The sequence below is a fragment of the Dendrobates tinctorius genome, unplaced genomic scaffold (genome assembly GCF_039654945.1).
Source record: "Dendrobates tinctorius isolate UK_male_01 unplaced genomic scaffold, ASM3965494v1 ptg000136l, whole genome shotgun sequence".
Lineage (NCBI taxonomy): Eukaryota > Metazoa > Chordata > Amphibia > Anura > Dendrobatidae > Dendrobates > Dendrobates tinctorius.
In genome coordinates, this window is record NW_027361804.1 from 5,504,820 (window position 1) to 5,523,736 (window position 18,917).

At 48.3% G+C, this 18,917-nt stretch overlaps 1 protein-coding gene across 1 annotated transcript in view; it reads right to left on the reverse strand.

Moving 5' to 3' along the window:
* Positions 1 to 18,917, reverse strand: part of B4GALNT3 (beta-1,4-N-acetyl-galactosaminyltransferase 3) — a 62,902-nt gene that overhangs the window by 27,311 nt on the left and 16,674 nt on the right. Inside the window, exons 2-3 of the mRNA XM_073544178.1 lie at positions 8,080 to 8,180; positions 1,328 to 1,375 (exon numbers count right to left, since the gene is read on the reverse strand). Coding sequence (XP_073400279.1) covers positions 1,328 to 1,375; positions 8,080 to 8,180 — 149 coding nt within the window. The remainder of the gene's footprint in view (positions 1 to 1,327; positions 1,376 to 8,079; positions 8,181 to 18,917) is intronic.

The following is an 18,917-nucleotide window of genomic DNA, read 5'->3' on the forward strand; positions in this document are numbered from 1 at the left end:
AGCACCCCCTTTCGAAAGTATCACAGCTTGTAAATACTTTTTGAGACAGCCAAGGATCTTTCAATTCTTCTATTTTGAGGTGTAGCCACAGATATTCAATGATGTTCAGATCAGGAGACTGTGAGGACCATTGTAAAACCTTCAGCTTGCGCCTTTTGAGGTCGTCTATTGTGGATTGTGATGTCTGTTTAGGATCATTACCCATGTGTAGCAGCCATCCTCTTCCTCTTCTCATCTTCAGCTTTTTTACAGATGGTGTTATGTTTGCATCAAGAATTTGTTGAAATTTCATTGAATCCATTGTTCCTTCTACCCGTGAAATGTTCCCCATGCCATTGGCTGCCGCACAACCCCAAAGCGTGAATCATCCACCCCCCCATGCTTAATGGTAGGTGAGATATTATTTTCCTGAAATTCTGTGCCCTTATTTCCCACATATACCTTTGATCATTGTGGCCAACTAGTTCTATTTTAACCTTATTGATCGACAGGACTTGTTTCCAAATACATCAGGCTTGTTTAGATGTTCTTTCGCATACTTCTGACTCTGAATATTATGGTGAGGATGCAGGAGAAGTTTTCTTCTGATGACTTTTCCATGAAGGCCATATTTGTGCAGGTGTCTCTGAACAGTAGAACAATATACCACAACTCCAGAGTCTGCTAAATCTTTCTGAAAGTCTTTTGCAGTCAAGCGGGGCGTCTGATTTGCCTCAGCAATCGTAAGAGCAGTTCACACTGAAATGTTGCTTGGTCTTCCAGACCTTATCTTGATCACCACTGTTCCTGGTAACTGCCATTTAATAATTAGATTTCGAACTGGGTAAAGGACAACTTAAAAATGATTTTTCCTATCATCTTATAGCCTTCTCCTTCATTGTGGGTCTCCACCATTGTTGGAGCACACAGCAGCTTTTTAGAAGACCCCATGGCTGCTGGTTTTTGGCAGAAGGTTAGAGTAGACTGGGCTTTTATAAACTTGGGAAATTAGCATCACCTGGCCTTTCCTAACAATGATAGTGAACAAACTATAACCCTAACAAGCTAATTAAGGTCTGAAACCTTGGTCACAGTTGTCTCCAAGGGTGCACAAACGTTTTCATCAACCCATTTTCCTTCTTGTCATTTTTAAAATATAAAAAATGATTTTATTTTTTTTATTTTTGCCTAAAATACAAAGGAAATGTGTCATCTGTAACTTTAGGCCTTTTAGAAAACATCTCATCTTCAAGTTGCTGACCTGTTCACAATAACAGTAATTCTGACCAGGGGTGCCCAAACTTTTACATGCGCCTGTATTTATCTGGTCTTTCTATGTATTTGTTACCTCTGGCTTCCATGGGACGGACAAATTGCAGGTGCTGGATTCTTGGAGCTGCAGAGATGAGACGATATCTGTGATTGCCATAAATAAGATCAGACGCAGTCTCGGCGCTGTCACTGTCGGCCCTCTCACTCTCATTACCATTGCCTGCTTTCTGCATCCATTTCTCCCCCATTGTTTTGCCTGCTATGAGGAGCCATAAACAAGTCTGTGCAGCACAGAGGAGCAGCCGCTTCTACAGCAGCCAGTTGTGAGATATGTAAGTTACGAAAGCTGGGGAACCTGGAGGCTGTTTATTTGTGCTTATGAGTTTGTCTGCATGGGTGACTCATGCTGAGAGTTGTAGTCCGATGGAATAATGGTAGGGTAAATCGTCTGGCATTCACATGACATCATTGAGGGGATTAGCGGCAGATGGCGGATCACAATCCTGCACCGCACAAATGCTTCAGCACAGGAAGGTTACCTGAGAAGGACGAGAACTGACGCCCACGGCATGATCACGCTATGGGGTCACCCTCGAGGACAATGTGCAGGTCACTGAACACAGAAAAGCACCGATTTATTCCCCATTGGTGTTAACCCCATAAATACATTATGATGGGATGTAAGGTGCTCTAGTCCTATGTGCCACCATGTATGATGGGATGTAAGGTGCTCTAGTCCTATGTGCCACCATGTATGATGGGATGTAAGGTGCTCTAGTCCTATGTGCCACCATGTATGATGGGATGTAAGGTGCTCTAGTCCTATGTGCCACCATGTATGATGGGATATAAGGTGTTCTAGTCCTATGTGCCACCATGTATGATGGGATGTAAGGTGCTCTAGTCCTATGTGCCACCATGTATGATGGGATGTAAGGTGCTCTAGTCCTATGTGCCGCCATGTATGATGGGATGTAAGGTGCTCTAGTCCTATGTGCCACCATATATGATGGCATGTAAGGTGCTCTAGTCCTATGTGCCACCATGTATGATGGGATGTAAGGTGCTCTAGTCCTATGTGCCAACATGTATGATGGGATGTAAGGTGCTCTAGTCCTATGTGCCACCATGTATGATGGGATGTAAGGTACTCTAGTCCTATGTGCCACCATGTATGATGGGATGTAAGGTACTCTAGTCCTATGTGCCACCATGTATGATGGGATGTAAGGTGCTCTAGTCCTATGTGCCACCATATATGATGGGAGGTAAGGTGCTCTAGACCTATGTGCCACCATGTATGATGGGATGTAAGGTGCTCTAGTCCTATGTGCCACCATGTAGGATGGGATGTAAGGTGCTCTAGTCCTATGTGCCGCCATGTATGATGGGATGTAAGGTGCTCTAGTCCTATGTGCCACCATATATGATGGGATGTAAGGTGCTCTAGTCCTATGTGCCGCCATGTATGATGGGATGTAAGGTGCTCTAGTCCTATGTGCCACCATGTATGATGGGATGTAAGGTGCTCTAGTCCTATGTGCCACCATGTATGATGGGATGTAAGGTGCTCTAGTCCTATGTGCCACCATGTAGGATGGGATGTAAGGTGCTCTAGTCCTATGTGCTAACATGTATGATGGGATGTAAGGTGCTCTAGTCCTATGTGCCACCATGTAGGATGGGATGTAAGGTGCTCTAGTCCTATGTGCCGCCATGTATGATGGGATGTAAGGTGCTCTAGTCCTATGTGCCACCATGTATGATGGGATGTAAGGTGTTCTAGTCCTATGTGCCACCTTGTATGATGGCATGTAAGGTGCTCTAGTCCTATGTGCCGAGTTGTAGGATGGGATGTAAGGTGCTCTAGTCCTATGTGCCACCTTGTATGATGGGATGTAAGGTGCTCTAGTCCTATGTGCCACCATGTATGATAGGATGTAAGGTGCTCTAGTCCTATGTGCCGAGTTGTAGGATGGGATGTAAGATGCTATAGTCCTATGTGCCGCCTTGAAGGATGGGATGTAAGTTGCTCTAGTCCTATGTGCCACCATGTATGATGGGATGTAAGGTGCTCTAGTCCTATGTGCCACCACCATGTATGATAGGATGTAAGGTGCTCTAGTCCTATCTGCCACCATGTATGATGGGATGTAAGGTGCTCTAGTCCTATGTGCCGAGTTGTAGGATGGGATGTAAGGTGCTCTAGTCCTATGTGCAGATTTGTAGGATGGGATGTAAGGTGCTCTAGTCCTATGTGCCGCCATGTATGATGGGATGTAAGGTGCTCTAGACCTATGTGCCACCTTGTAGGATGGGATGTAAGGTGCTCTAGTCCTATGTGCCGCCTTGTAGGATGGGATGTAAGGTGCTCTAGTCCTATGTGCCACCTTGTATGATGGGATGTAAGGTGCTCTAGTCCTATGTGCAGAGTTGTAGGATGGGATGTAAGGTGCTCTAGTCCTATGTGCAGAGTTGTAGGATGGGATGTAAGGTGCTCTAGTCCTATGTGCCACCATGTAGGATGGGATGTAAGGTGCTCTAGTCTTATGTGCCACCATGTATGATAGGATGTAAGGTGCTCTAGTCCTATGTCCCGAGTTGTATGATGGGATGTAAGGTGCTCTAGTCCTATGTGCCACCTTGTATGATGGGATGTAAGGTGCTCTAGTCCTATGTGGCACCATGTATGATAGGATGTAAGGTGCTCTATTCCTATGTGCCGAGTTGTAGGATGGGATGTAAGGTGCTCTAGTCCTATGTGCCGCCTTGTAGGATGGGATGTAAGGTGCTCTAGTCCTATGTGCCACCATGTATGATGGAATGTAAGGTGCTCTAGCCCTATGTGCCACCATGTATGGTGGGATGTAAGGTGCTCTAGTCCTATGTGCCACGTTGTATGATGGGATGTAAGGTGCTCTAGTCCTATGTGGCACCATGTATGATAGGATGTAAGGTGCTCTATTCCTATGTGCCGAGTTGTAGGATGGGATGTAAGGTGCTCTAGTCCTATGTGCCGCCTTGTAGGATGGGATGTAAGGTGCTCTAGTCCTATGTGCCACCATGTATGGTGGGATGTAAGGTGCTCTAGTCCTATGTGCCACCTTGTATGATGGGATGTAAGGTGCTCTAGTCCTATGTGCCACCTTGTATGATGGGATGTAAGGTGCTCTAGTCCTATGTGCCACCATGTATGATAGGATGTAAGGTGCTCTAGCCCTATGTGCCGCCTTGTAAGATGGGATGTTAAGTGCTCTAGTCCTATGTGCAGAGTTGTAGGATGGGATGTAAGGTGCTCTAGTCCTATGTGCCGCCTTGTAGGATGGGATGCAAGGTGCTCTAGTCCTATGTGCCACCATGTATGATAGGATGTAAGGTGCTCTAGCCCTATGTGCCGCCTTGTAGGATGGGATGCAAGGTGCTCTAGTCCTATGTGCCACCATGTATGATAGGATGTAAGGTGCTCTAGCCCTATTGTGCCGCCTTGTAAGATGGGATGTTAAGTGCTCTAGTCCTATGTGCAGAGTTGTAGGATGCGATATAAGGTGCTCTAGTCCTATGTGCCACCTTGTATGATGGGATGTAAGGTGCTCTAGTCCTATGTGCCACCTTGTATGATGGGATGTAAGGTGCTCTAGTCCTATGTGCCACCTTGTAGGATGGGTTGTAAGGTGCTCTCGTCCTATGTGCCACCATGTAGGATGGGTTGTAAGGTGCTCTAGTCCTATGTGTCACCATGTATGATGGGATGTAAGGTGCTCTAGTCCTATGTGCCACCTTGTAGGATGGGATGTAAGGTGCTGTAGTCCTATGTGCCACCTTGTAGGATGGGATGTAAGGTGCTCTAGTCCTATGTGCCACCATGTATGATGGGATGTAAGGTGCTCTAGTCCTATGTGCCACCATGTATGATGGGATGTAAGGTACTCTAGTCCTATGTGCCACCATGTATGATGGGATGTAAGGTGCTCTAGTCCTATGTGCCACCATATATGATGGGAGGTAAGGTGCTCTAGACCTATGTGCCACCATGTATGATGGGATGTAAGGTGCTCTAGTCCTATGTGCCACCATGTAGGATGGGATGTAAGGTGCTCTAGTCCTATGTGCCGCCATGTATGATGGGATGTAAGGTGCTCTAGTCCTATGTGCCACCATATATGATGGGATGTAAGGTGCTCTAGTCCTATGTGCCGCCATGTATGATGGGATGTAAGGTGCTCTAGTCCTATGTGCCACCATGTATGATGGGATGTAAGGTGCTCTAGTCCTATGTGCCACCATGTATGATGGGATGTAAGGTGCTCTAGTCCTATGTGCCACCATGTAGGATGGGATGTAAGGTGCTCTAGTCCTATGTGCTAACATGTATGATGGGATGTAAGGTGCTCTAGTCCTATGTGCCACCATGTAGGATGGGATGTAAGGTGCTCTAGTCCTATGTGCCGCCATGTATGATGGGATGTAAGGTGCTCTAGTCCTATGTGCCACCATGTATGATGGGATGTAAGGTGTTCTAGTCCTATGTGCCACCTTGTATGATGGCATGTAAGGTGCTCTAGTCCTATGTGCCGAGTTGTAGGATGGGATGTAAGGTGCTCTAGTCCTATGTGCCACCTTGTATGATGGGATGTAAGGTGCTCTAGTCCTATGTGCCACCATGTATGATAGGATGTAAGGTGCTCTAGTCCTATGTGCCGAGTTGTAGGATGGGATGTAAGATGCTATAGTCCTATGTGCCGCCTTGAAGGATGGGATGTAAGTTGCTCTAGTCCTATGTGCCACCATGTATGATGGGATGTAAGGTGCTCTAGTCCTATGTGCCACCACCATGTATGATGGGATGTAAGGTGCTCTAGTCCTATCTGCCACCATGTATGATGGGATGTAAGGTGCTCTAGTCCTATGTGCCGAGTTGTAGGATGGGATGTAAGGTGCTCTAGTCCTATGTGCAGATTTGTAGGATGGGATGTAAGGTGCTCTAGTCCTATGTGCCGCCATGTATGATGGGATGTAAGGTGCTCTAGACCTATGTGCCACCTTGTAGGATGGGATGTAAGGTGCTCTAGTCCTATGTGCCGCCTTGTAGGATGGGATGTAAGGTGCTCTAGTCCTATGTGCCACCTTGTATGATGGGATGTAAGGTGCTCTAGTCCTATGTGCAGAGTTGTAGGATGGGATGTAAGGTGCTCTAGTCCTATGTGCCACCATGTAGGATGGGATGTAAGGTGCTCTAGTCTTATGTGCCACCATGTATGATAGGATGTAAGGTGCTCTAGTCCTATGTCCCGAGTTGTATGATGGGATGTAGGGTGCTCTAGTCCTATGTGCCACCTTGTATGATGGGATGTAAGGTGCTCTAGTCCTATGTGGCACCATGTATGATAGGATGTAAGGTGCTCTATTCCTATGTGCCGAGTTGTAGGATGGGATGTAAGGTGCTCTAGTCCTATGTGCCGCCTTGTAGGATGGGATGTAAGGTGCTCTAGTCCTATGTGCCACCTTGTATGATGGGATGTAAGGTGCTCTAGTCCTATGTGCCACCTTGTATGATGGGATGTAAGGTGCTCTAGTCCTATGTGCTACCATGTATGATAGGATGTAAGGTGCTCTAGTCCTATGTGCCGCCTTGTAAGATGGGATGTTAAGTGCTCTAGTCCTATGTGCCGCCTTGTAGGATGGGATGCAAGGTGCTCTAGTCCTATGTGCCACCATGTATGATAGGATGTAAGGTGATCTAGCCCTATGTGCCGCCTTGTAGGATGGGATGCAAGGTGCTCTAGTCCTATGTGCCACCATGTATGATAGGATGTAAGGTGCTCTAGCCCTATGTGCCGCCTTGTAAGATGGGATGTTAAGTGCTCTAGTCCTATGTGCAGAGTTGTAGGATGCGATATAAGGTGCTCTAGTCCTATGTGCCACCTTGTATGATGGGATGTAAGCTGCTCTAGTCCTATGTGCCACCTTGTATGATGGGATGTAAGGTGCTCTAGTCCTATGTGCCACCTTGTAGGATGGGTTGTAAGGTGCTCTCGTCCTATGTGCCACCTTGTAGGATGGGTTGTAAGGTGCTCTAGTCCTATGTGTCACCATGTATGATGGGATGTAAGGTGCTCTTGTCCTATGTGCCACCTTGTAGGATGGGATGTAAGGTGCTGTAGTCCTATGTGCCACCTTGTAGGATGGGATGTAAGGTGCTCTAGTCCTATGTGCCACCTTGTAGGATGGGATGTAAGGTGCTCTAGTCCTATGTGCCACCTTGTAGGATGGGTTGTAAGGTGCTCTAGTCCTATGTGCCACCTTGTAGGATGGGTTGTAAGGTGCTCTAGTCCTATGTGCCACCTTGTAGGATGGGTTGTAAGGTGCTCTAGTCCTATGTGCCCCCTTGTATGATGGGATGTAAGGTGCTCTAGTCCTATGTGCCACCTTGTAGGATGGGTTGTAAGGTGCTCTAGTCCTATGTGCCCCCTTGTATGATGGGATGTAAGGTGCTCTAGTCCTATGTGGCACCATGTATGATGGGATGTAAGGTGCTCTAGTCCTATGTGCCCCCTTGTAGGATGGGTTGTAAGGTGCTCTAGTCCTATGTGCCACCTTGTAGGATGGGATGTAAGGTGTCACCTTTTATGGTGGGACGTGTAGGACACACTTTTTCGAACATTTGATCCATGTCCAAACTTTTTATTATAAAGAAAGTTGTTACTGTGCGCCAATTTTGTACTGTGGGTATTAAAATCTCATACTTGCAGTTGTACCGATGTGGGCATGCCATACCATGAAATCTGATGACAGAGCAAAGTGCATGAACACGCACAGCGCCGTCCTCACCTCCTGCTGTCTGTCCGGTTGGTAGAACTGCAGATTCGGGTCCACGGCAAGAATATTATTGTGGGCCAGCGCTTTACCCAATTCCCTCCAGTTGCTGTACCCTGAAAAAAGTAATAACATAATTCTGTTTTAATGGGATTATTATACTTTGTAAAGATTCATTATCGATGTAGTGGTGAAAGCAGCAGTGACAAAGCCGTCCATCACCTGCCGCTAAATAATAGGAAGAGCAGGGGTCAGGGATCAAAGCGAAAACCAGGGAGCACAGGGGCGAGGGGAGAGAGACAGACAGATGGGCACCCACAGGTGACAGTGGGTGATGGCTTTCATCTGTAGAAAAAGGATTTTATCTTTTAACCTCCTCCTCCTGTGACCTTATCCTGCTGTTACTAGGCCACATAGAGAGAAGCAGGAGAGAGCAGGGATCCCAGAGACATAGAGCAGTGCTCATCCTGAGCTTCCTGGTTCACAAATACAAGCCCAGAACTTTGAATAGTGGATATATACAGGAGGAGCGGTACCGTGCAGTGTATATATACAGGAGAAGTGGTACTGTGCAGTGTATATATACAGGAGGAGTGGGACTGTGCAGTGTATATATACAGGAGGAGTGGGACTGTGCAGTGTATATATACAGGAGGAGTGGGACTGTGCAGTGTATATATACAGGAGGAGTGGGACTGTGCAGTGTATATATACAGGAGGAGCGGTACTGTGCAGTGTATATATACAGGAGGAGTGGGACTGTGCAGTGTATATATACAGGAGGAGTGGGACTGTGCAGTGTATATATACAGGAGGAGCGGTACTGTGCAGTGTATATATACAGGAGGAGTGGTACTGTGCAGTGTATATATACAGGAGGAGTGGTACCGTGCAGTGTATATATGCAGGAGGAGTGGTACCGTGCAGTGTATATATACAGGACGAGTGGTACCATGCAGTATATATATACAGGAGGAGTGGTACCGTGCAGTGTATATATACAGGAGAAGTGGTACCGTGCAGTGTATATGTACAGGAGGAGTGGTGCTGTGCAGTGTATATATACAGGAGGACTGGGACTGTGCAGTGTATATGTACAGGAGGAGCGGTACTGTGCAGTGTATATATACAGGAGGAGCGGGACTGTGCAGTGTATATGTACAGGAGGAGCGGTACTGTGCAGTGTATATATACAGTAGGAGTGGTACTGTGCAGTGTATATATACAGGAGGAGTGGTGCTGTGCAGTGTATATATACAGGAGGACTGGGACTGTGCAGTGTATATATACAGTAGGAGTGGTACTGTGCAGTGTATATATACAGGAGGAGCGGGACTGTGCAGTGTATATGTACAGGAGGAGCGGTACTGTGCAGTGTATATATACAGTAGGAGTGGTACCGTGCAGTGTATATGTACAGGAGGAGTGGTGCTGTGCAGTGTATATATACAGGAGGACTGGGACTGTGCAGTGTATATGTACAGGAGGAGCGGTACTGTGCAGTGTATATATACAGGAGGAGCGGGACTGTGCAGTGTATATGTACAGGAGGAGCGGTACTGTGCAGTGTATATATACAGGAGGAGTGGTACTGTGCAGTGTATATATATACAGGAGTGGTACTGTGCAGTGTATATATACAGGAGGAGTGGTACTGTTCAGTGTGTATATACAGGAGGAGTGGTACTGTGCAGTGTATACATACAGGAGGAGTGGTACTGTGCAGGGTATATATACAGGAGGAGTGGTACTGTGCAGTGTATATATACAGGAGGAGTGGTACTGTGCAGTGTATATATATATACAGGAGGAGCGGTACTGTGCAGGGTATATATACAGGAGGAGCGGTACTGTGCAGTGTATATATAGAGGAGGAGCGGTACTGTGCAGTGTATATATACTGGAGGAGTGGTACTGTGCAGTGTATATATACAGGAGGAGCGGTACTGTGCAGTGTATATATACAGGAGGAGCGGTACTGTGCAGTGTATATATACAGGAGGAGCGGTACTGTGCAGTGTATATATACAGGAGGAGCGGTACTGTGCAGTGTATATATACAGGAGGAGCGGTACTGTGCAGTGTATATATACAGGAGGAGTGGTACTGTGCAGTGTATATATACAGGAGGAGTGGTACTGTGTAGTGTATATATACAGGAGGAGTGGTACTGTGTAGTGTATATATACATGAGGAGTGGTACTGTGCAGTGTATATATACAGGAGGAGTGGTACTGTGCAGTGTATATATACAGGAGGAGCGGTACTGTGCAGTGTATATATATATATACAGGAGGAGCGGTACTGTGCAGTGTATATATACAGGAGGAGTGGTACTGTGCAGTGTATATATACAGGAGTGGTACTGTGCAGTGTATATATACAGGAGGAGTGATACTGTGCAGTGTATATATACAGGAGGAGTGGTACTGTGCAGTGTATATATATACAGGAGGAGTGGTACTGTGCAGTGTGTACAGTTGGGTCCATATATATTTGGACAGAGACAACATTTTTCTAATTTTGGTTCTAGACATTACCACAATGAATTTTAAACAAAACAATTCAGATGCAGTTGAAGTTCAGACTTTCAGCTTTCATTTGAGGGTATCCACATTAACATTGGATGAAGGGTTTAGGAGTTTCAGCTCCTTAACATGCGCCACCCTGTTTTTAAAGGGACCAAAAGTAATTGGACAATTGACTCCAAGGCTGTTTCATGGACAGGTGTGGGCAATCCCTTCGTTATGTCATTCTCAATTAAGCAGGTAAAAGGCCTGGAGTTGATCTGAGGATTGCTTGGATTTGGAAGGTTTTGTTGTGAAGGAAACATGTGGTCAAAGGAGCTCTCCATGCAGGTGAAACAAGCCATCCTTAAGCTGCAAAAACAGAAAAAACCCATCCGAGAAACTGCTACAACATTAGGAGTGGCAAAATCTACAGTTTGGTCCATCCTGAGAAAGAAAGAAAGCACTGGTGAACTCATCAATGCAAAAAGACCTGGGAGCCCACGGAAGACAACAGTGGTGGATGATCGCAGAATAGTCTCCATGGTGAAGAGAAACCCCTTCACAACAGCCAACCAAGTGACCAACACTCTCCAGGAGGCAGGTGTATCAATATCCAAATCTACCATAAAGAGAAGACTGCATGAAAGTAAATACAGAGGGGTCACTGCACGGTGCAAGCCACTCATAAGCATCAAGAATCAAAAGGCGAGACTGGACTCTGCTAAAGAACATCTAAAAAAGCCAGCACAGTTCTGGAAGGACATTCTATGGACAGATGAAACCAAGACCAACCTCTACCAGAATGATGGAAAGAGAAAAGTATGGCGAAGGCGTGGTACAGCTCATGATCCAAAGCATACCACATCATCTGTAAAACATGGCGGAGGCAGTGTGATGGCTTGGGCATGCATGGCTGCCAGTGGCACTGGGTCACTAGTGTTTATTGATGATGTGACACAGGACAGAAGCAGCTGAATGAATTCTGAGGTGTTACATGTTACAGAACCACTCAGCACCCAGAATATGTTGTGCAGTTATATGTATGTATAATAGGTTCTATGTGAGATGCATGTCCCTAATGCATCAGCCTACAGGCTGCTCCCCTGGGCAGAGGGGACACGATATTCTCCTTTTGTTCGGCCTCCCCCCACCTTTGTAATTCCCACAGTAAACATCGGCAGGCTCTGGCCACCTGCGGCTTTTGTAATGCATGTCTGGCCTGCCGCTTTTCTATTGGCCGGCCCTCTGTATCTGTGTGATATATTCTGTGTCCTGTGAGTAAAGTGTTATGAGACTGGAAATACGTGGAGAAGCAGTGATCTTTTATATGCGCCCATGTAACCAAGGAATTCCAGCCAGCGTTATTCATTCAGACTCCAGCCAACGCAGAGCGGACCTCCGAAAACACGGGGTGGTGCTGACAGAGGTACCCCAGCTTGGGTAGACCCCGTTACACTGGTGGCAGCGGCGGGATATGATACCCCTTCTACAGGAGGAAAGGAATGAATGGAAAATAACTACCAGATGTTAAAGAGGACTACATTAAAAGATCTGGTGGAAGCCCGAGGGTTGATCGCCAGCAACAAAACAAAAGCGGATTTGATAGCAGCCATCATGGAACACGACAGTGCAGCGCCCCCCAATGTGAATGTGGAGGAGACCGAATTCCAGAGGGAGGTAAAGAACAGACTGGCGTTCTATGGCCTAAACCCTGCAGTAGAGATCATACGAGAGGTGATGGCTGATGTGCGTACTGATCTGAAGGAAAAGATGGCTGAGCGAACCAGGATAGAGCTAGCCAAGATGAAGATGGCAGAGCGGACCAAAGTGGAGCTGGCCAAGATGGAGATGGCAGAGAGGAGAGTCAGCGAGCAGGGGGAGCTCTGGCCTTCAGCCAGGTACCTTCAACAGTAAGCCACAAAAGATCCAGTATAATGCCTTCCGACAGTTGGGGGAGGCAGAGGAAGACATTGATGGCTTTCTGCAGGACTTTGAGCGGCAGTGTGCCATGGTATGCCTAGGTTACTTTAGGCAAAAACCCCGGGACCCCTGCGATGTCCCTCAGACTAGGGGAACCCTGTCTGTCCCTCTACCCAGGGTTTACACTGAAGGTGTGCCTGCCTGAGCCTCCACCCTGTCCCTGTCTCCTGTCCAGCCCTAAGCTGAACCCACCACCCTCCACCCAGTGAGGGGACCAGACACCAGACCCCACAAATACGTATGGACAGGGGTAAAAGAAACACCACACCGTTAATACACAAGGGAATACAATAATGTGCAAGGGCAACCAAATATATATATAACAGATAGGAGAAAGAACCACTGAGGGATATACTGCACCAGATATCAGACGCTCCAACACCACCACTGCTGACCGGTATTGCTAGCACTAGGCTAAAGCTATAGTCGGCGACGCCCATAGTCAGGACGAACTATTTAAAGACCAAGGGCGTGGCCCAGCCCTCAGCCAGCATGACAACCTGGTTAACCCTATCCCGACTGGAACAGAATACCCAACAGGGTATTACCGCTGTCTGCCGGACACCCTGGTGTGAACAGTGTCCGACATGACGGTACCCCGCCTTCTACGAGGGACCTCCGGAACCTCACCATGACGAGGACCTGGCTTGTCCGGATGGCGACGATGGAACATAGTAACCAGTCGATCAGCATGAATGTCAGAGGCCGGCACCCATGTCCTCTCCTCAGGACCATAGCCACGCCAGTGGACCAGGTACTGTAGAGTGCGACGCACAACCCTAGAGTCCACCACTTTGGACACCTCAAATTCCAACGCGCCATCCACCAAGACGGGAGGTGGTGGCCCGGGGGAACCATCCACCAAACCCACGACCTTCTTTAGCAATGCTTTGTGAAATACATTATGAATCTTATACACAGCCGGCAACTCCAAACGAAATGCCACTGGGTTGATCACTGCGGAGATTCTAAATAGGCCAATGAACCTGGGACCCAACTTAAGTGACGGTATCTTGAGCTTAATGTTCCTAGTAGATAACCACACCCAATCACCCACACACAGGTCCGGACCTGGCACACGTCTGCAGTCAGCCACCCGTTTGTACCTGGAACCCACCTTCAACAAGCGCTGCTTGACTCTCCTCCAAACAGACGACAATTGAGCTCTCAACTGGTCCTCTTCAGGGACGCCAACTGAGCACCCCTGACGCAAGGTGCAAAATTGAGGATGTTGACCATACACACAAAAAAAAGGAGATTCCCCAGACGATTCCTGGCAATGGTTGTTTATTGCGAATTCTGCCTGAGGAAGAAACGCTGACCACTCTTCCTGATTGTCGGAAATAAAGCAGCGCAAGTATTGCTCCAGGTTTTGGTTTATCCGCTCAGTCTGTCCATTCGACTGAGGGTGGAAAGCCGATGAATGAGATAATTTGATTCCAAGGCGAGAACAAAAAGCTCTCCAAAACTTTGCCACAAACTGCGTACCTCGATCAGACACAATGTCAGACGGGACACCATGAAGTCTGACCACCTCGCGAATAAATATCTGAGCAAGAGTCTTAGCATTGGGCAAAGACGGTAAAGCAACGAAATGTGACATTTTGGAGAACCTATCAACAATTACCAAAATGACCGAGTTCCCTGCCGAGGCGGGCAAGTCAGTAATAAAATCCATGGAAATCTCAGTCCATGGCTTACTGGGCACCCCGAGAGGCTGCAAGCTACCAGCGGGACGGGAACGAGGAGTCTTGGCCCGTGCGCACGTGGTACAGGCAGCCACATATGAGGCCACATCCTGCCGGATTTTAGGCCACCAAAAACGACGCGATACCAGTTCCAGAGTGCTCTTAACCCCTGGATGACCTGCCAGTACCGTGTCGTGATGTTCGCCCAACACTCTAGAGCGTAGATGTAGTGGCACAAAAGATTTATTAGCAGGCAACCCCGGCGGTACCACCTCCTGAGCCTCCGCAATTTCTGCCTCAATCTCTGTCGTGATGGCAGATACCACCACACCCTTTTGGAGAATAGGCACCGGCTCTTCACATAACTCTCCACCAGGAAAACACCTGGATAAAGCGTCTGCCTTAACATTCTTCGACCCAGGTCGATAGGTAACAATGAAGTTGAACCGGGTGAAGAATAATGCCCAGCGAGCCTGTCTGGAGGACAGGCGCTTAGCAGATTCTAAATAAAGCAAATTCTTATGGTCGGTTATCACAGTAATCTGATGAACAGCCCCCTCCAAGAAGTGTCGCCACTCCTCAAATGCCAATTTGATGGCCAATAGTTCCCTGTTGCCAATATCATAATTACGCTCTGCAGGCGACAGCTTCTTGGAGAAGAAGGCACACGGATGCAACTTGGCCCAAGAAGGGCCCTGAGACAGTACAGCCCCCACTCCAACCTCCGACGCATCCACCTCCACGACAAACGGTAAGGAGACATCGGGCTGCACCAGAATGGGCGCTGAGGCAAAACTATTCTTGAGGAATTCAAACGCCTGTACCGCAGGCTCAGACCAGTCAGAAAAGTCGGTACCCTTCTTAGTCATGTCAGTCAGTGGTTTGGCAATCATAGAGAAGTTCTTAATAAATTTCCTATAGTAATTGGAGAAGCCAAGAAATCGCTGAAGCGCCTTAAGATTATCAGGCCGATCCCAATGTAGTACCGCCTGCACCTTTGCGGTGTCCATCTTAAAACCTGAGGCGGAGATTATATAACCCAAGAACGGTAGCTCCTGTACGAAAAACACACATTTTTCAAGCTTGACATAGAGCCTGTTCTCTCTGAGCAACTGCAGAACCTGTCTAACATGCTCTATATGTGTATCATGGTCGCGAGAGAAAATGAGGATGTCGTCAAGATAAATTATAACAAACCTCCCCAACAACTGAGAGAAGACATCATTAATGAAGTGTTGAAAGACCGCCGGTGCCATAGTCAACCCAAACGGCATTACCAAACTCTCAAAGTGACCCTCAGGGGTATTGAACGCTGTCTTCCACTCATCCCCCTGACGGACTCTTATAAGATTGTACGCCCCCCTGAGGTCCAGTTTGGAGAACCACCTGGCACCAACCACTTGGTTGAATAAATCGGGTATAAGTGGCATAGGGTAAGGATCACGGACCGTAATCTGGTTGAGTTCTCTGAAATCCAGACACGGGCGTAAACCGCCATCCTTCTTTTTAACAAAGAAGAAGCCAGCAGCCAGAGGAGAAGAGGAAGGTCTAATATGACCCTTGCTCAGGCTATCCGCAATGTATTCCTTGAGAGCTAGCCTCTCGGGACCTGAGATATTAAACATTCTAGCTTTAGGTAACTTGGCCCCTGGTTTCAACCTAATAGCACAGTCATAGGGGCGATGCGGTGGTAGTTCCGAACAACCCTTCTCAGAAAATACATCCGCATAATCCAGCAACGGCGCCGGGATACTGGGGGTCAAAGCGGAAATACATGTAGCCAGGCACCTCTCCTGACACTCCCTGCTCCACTGAATTATGTCCTGGGTCTTCCAATCAATAACAGGATTATGCATTGACAACCATGGAAAGCCCAGAACCATCTGAGCCGGTAAGTTACTAAGCACCTTACAAGTTACCCGCTCTGAGTGTAATACTCCGATGTGGAGTTGTATATCCAACACACACTCTGTGATCTCCCCTTGAGACAACGGGGAAGCATTGATGGTAACCACCCGGATGGGGTTCGGCAATTTCTCCACCGGAAATCCCGCTGTATGCGCGAACCTCTCATCAATGAGATTGGCAGCTGAGCCACTATCAATAAATACTGTAATAGAGAGCATTTGCCCCCCAAGTACCACCCTAGCAGGGAGCATACACTGGGAAACCATGACGGAGGATACACAAAGGCTCAGACTAGACTCCTCCAAACCCTCTGAGCCTATCAGTTTTCCGCCGGCGCGCCCTTCTTAGGTACCAGGGGGCAAGCGTTAATAAAATGTCCTCCTTTGCCACAAAAAAAACAGAGCCCCTGCCTTCTGTGCCAAGGACGTTTAGGCTTGTTACTCGGTGACTGTGCTATACCAGCGATCTGCATGGGTTCCACGGATTCACCCGCGGCAACCTCACCGACCACTCCCCCACCTCCCGGAGGCAACGAAACCAGCGCCCCCTGACGGAGACGTCGGTCTATGCGTACTACAAGTGCCATCGCAGCCTCCAGAGAGGCGGGAGTCTCGTACATTAGGAGAGTCTGTTTAACCCTTCCAGAAACCCCATGCAAAAATTGACTTCTAAGCGCAGGGTCATTCCACTGCGTGTCCACCGCCCAGCGCCGGAATTCCGTGCAGTAATCCTCAGCTGGTCGATCACCCTGTAGCAGTGAGCGTATCTTAGACTCTGCTAAGTTTAATCTATCCAGATCGTCATAGATCAAACCCAGAGCAGAGAAAAAAAAATCTACAGATTCAAATGCCTGTGAGTCTGAAGGGAGTGAAAAGGCCCAGGCCTGTGGGTCACCACTCAGCAAAGAAATCACCAAGCCCACGCATTGAGCCTCATTACCTGAGGAATGTGGACGCATACGGAAATACAATTTGCATGATTCACGAAACACCGTGAACTTACCACGATCACCAGCAAATCGTTCAGGAAGGGGAAACTTGGGCTCAGCTGCCCTGGCTGCAGCCTCAGCAGGTACTGCAGGAGCTGACAGGCCTTGTTGCTGGACCGCCCCCCTGAGTTCAGTGACCTGTATGGATAGAGCCTCCAGCTGCTTGGTTAGGGAAAGTATAGGATCCATAGTAAGTAACCCCTATATTCCCTATCTATACTTTTTTTTTTTTCTCTCACTTTATAATTTGGGCCGACTATAATGTCATGGTATGCCTAGGTTACTTTAGGCAAAAACCCCGGGACCCCTGCGATGTCCCTCAGACTAGGGGAACCCTGTCTGTCCCTCTACCCAGGGTTTACACTGAAGGTGTGCCTGCCTGAGCCTCCACCCTGTCCCTGTCTCCTGTCCAGCCCTAAGCTGAACCCACCACCCTCCACCCAGTGAGGGGACCAGACACCAGACCCCACAAATACGTATGGACAGGGGTAAAAGAAACACCACACAGTTAATACACAAGGGAATACAATAATGTGCAAGGGCAACCAAATATATATATAACAGATTGGAGAAAGAACCACTGAGGGATATACTGCACCAGATGCTCCAACACCACCACTGCTGACCGGTATTGCTAGCACTAGGCTAAAGCTATAGTCGGCGACGCCCATAGTCAGGACCAACTATTTAAAGACCAAGGGCGTGGCCCAGCCCTCAGCCAGCATGACGACCTGGTTAACCCTATCCCGACTGGAACAGAATACCCAACAGGGTATTACCGCTGTCTGCCGGACACCCTGGTGTGAACAGTGTCCGACATGACACAGTGTGCCCTTCATCAAGTGAAGCCGGAGGAACGGGTTCAGATTCTGGCCAGCAAGCTGACAGGCCGGGCAGCGGACGCCTATTGCACGGTACCTGATGAGGACTGTATGGACTATGAGCGGATCAAAGAAGTGATCTTGGCCCGGTATGCGCCGACACCAGAGGCATACCGCCAAAAGTTCCGCGGAATTATAAAATGCGTAACCGATACCCTCGCTGAATGGGCCTGTAAATTACGGCAGTCACTGCTACAGTGGGTACAAGGGAGCCAAGCAACCACTAAGGAGGACGTCCTCCAGCTCTTCCTGTTAGAACGATTCTTTAATGGACTAAACCCCGAGACACAGGAATGGCTTCGGGACAGGCGGCCAACGACTCTTGAGGAAGCCGCTCGTCTGGCCGATGAACATCATGATGCCAGGAGGCCGCAGTTGTCCGGATCAAAGGTGGTCACTAGGGGCCCGCCCATGGACCTGGAGGGCCCCAAACCACCGAAGATTGTAGGGGGACCAGCTAGAAACCCGGCCTACCACAGTCCCCCTGGGGCGCGATGCCACACCTGTCGTCAGCTGGGCCACCTGCAAAGACAATGCCCCAACCGGACTCAGCATACCCAGTGGCCAAAGGCGGGAACAGCTACCTTCAGCCGGGCTGCTGTACACTGCTACCAAGGCGAAGCTGACCCGGCATTGGGGACTATGACTAACCAAGGGGTGGAAGAGATGGAGGAAGTGCTGCATGAAGTAGACCCCGTGCAGGCAGCCCGGGCAGATAATCGACAACAGCATCGACAGGTCGTGTGGGTTAATGGGAAACGTATGCAGGGACTAAGAGATTCCGGGGCAACTTTGACCCTTGTGAAGCCTCATCTCGTCCGGGACCAAGAGAAGATGGACCGGACAGTGGCAGTCCATGTAGCAGGGGGAGCCATACATCGACTACCCACTGCCAGGA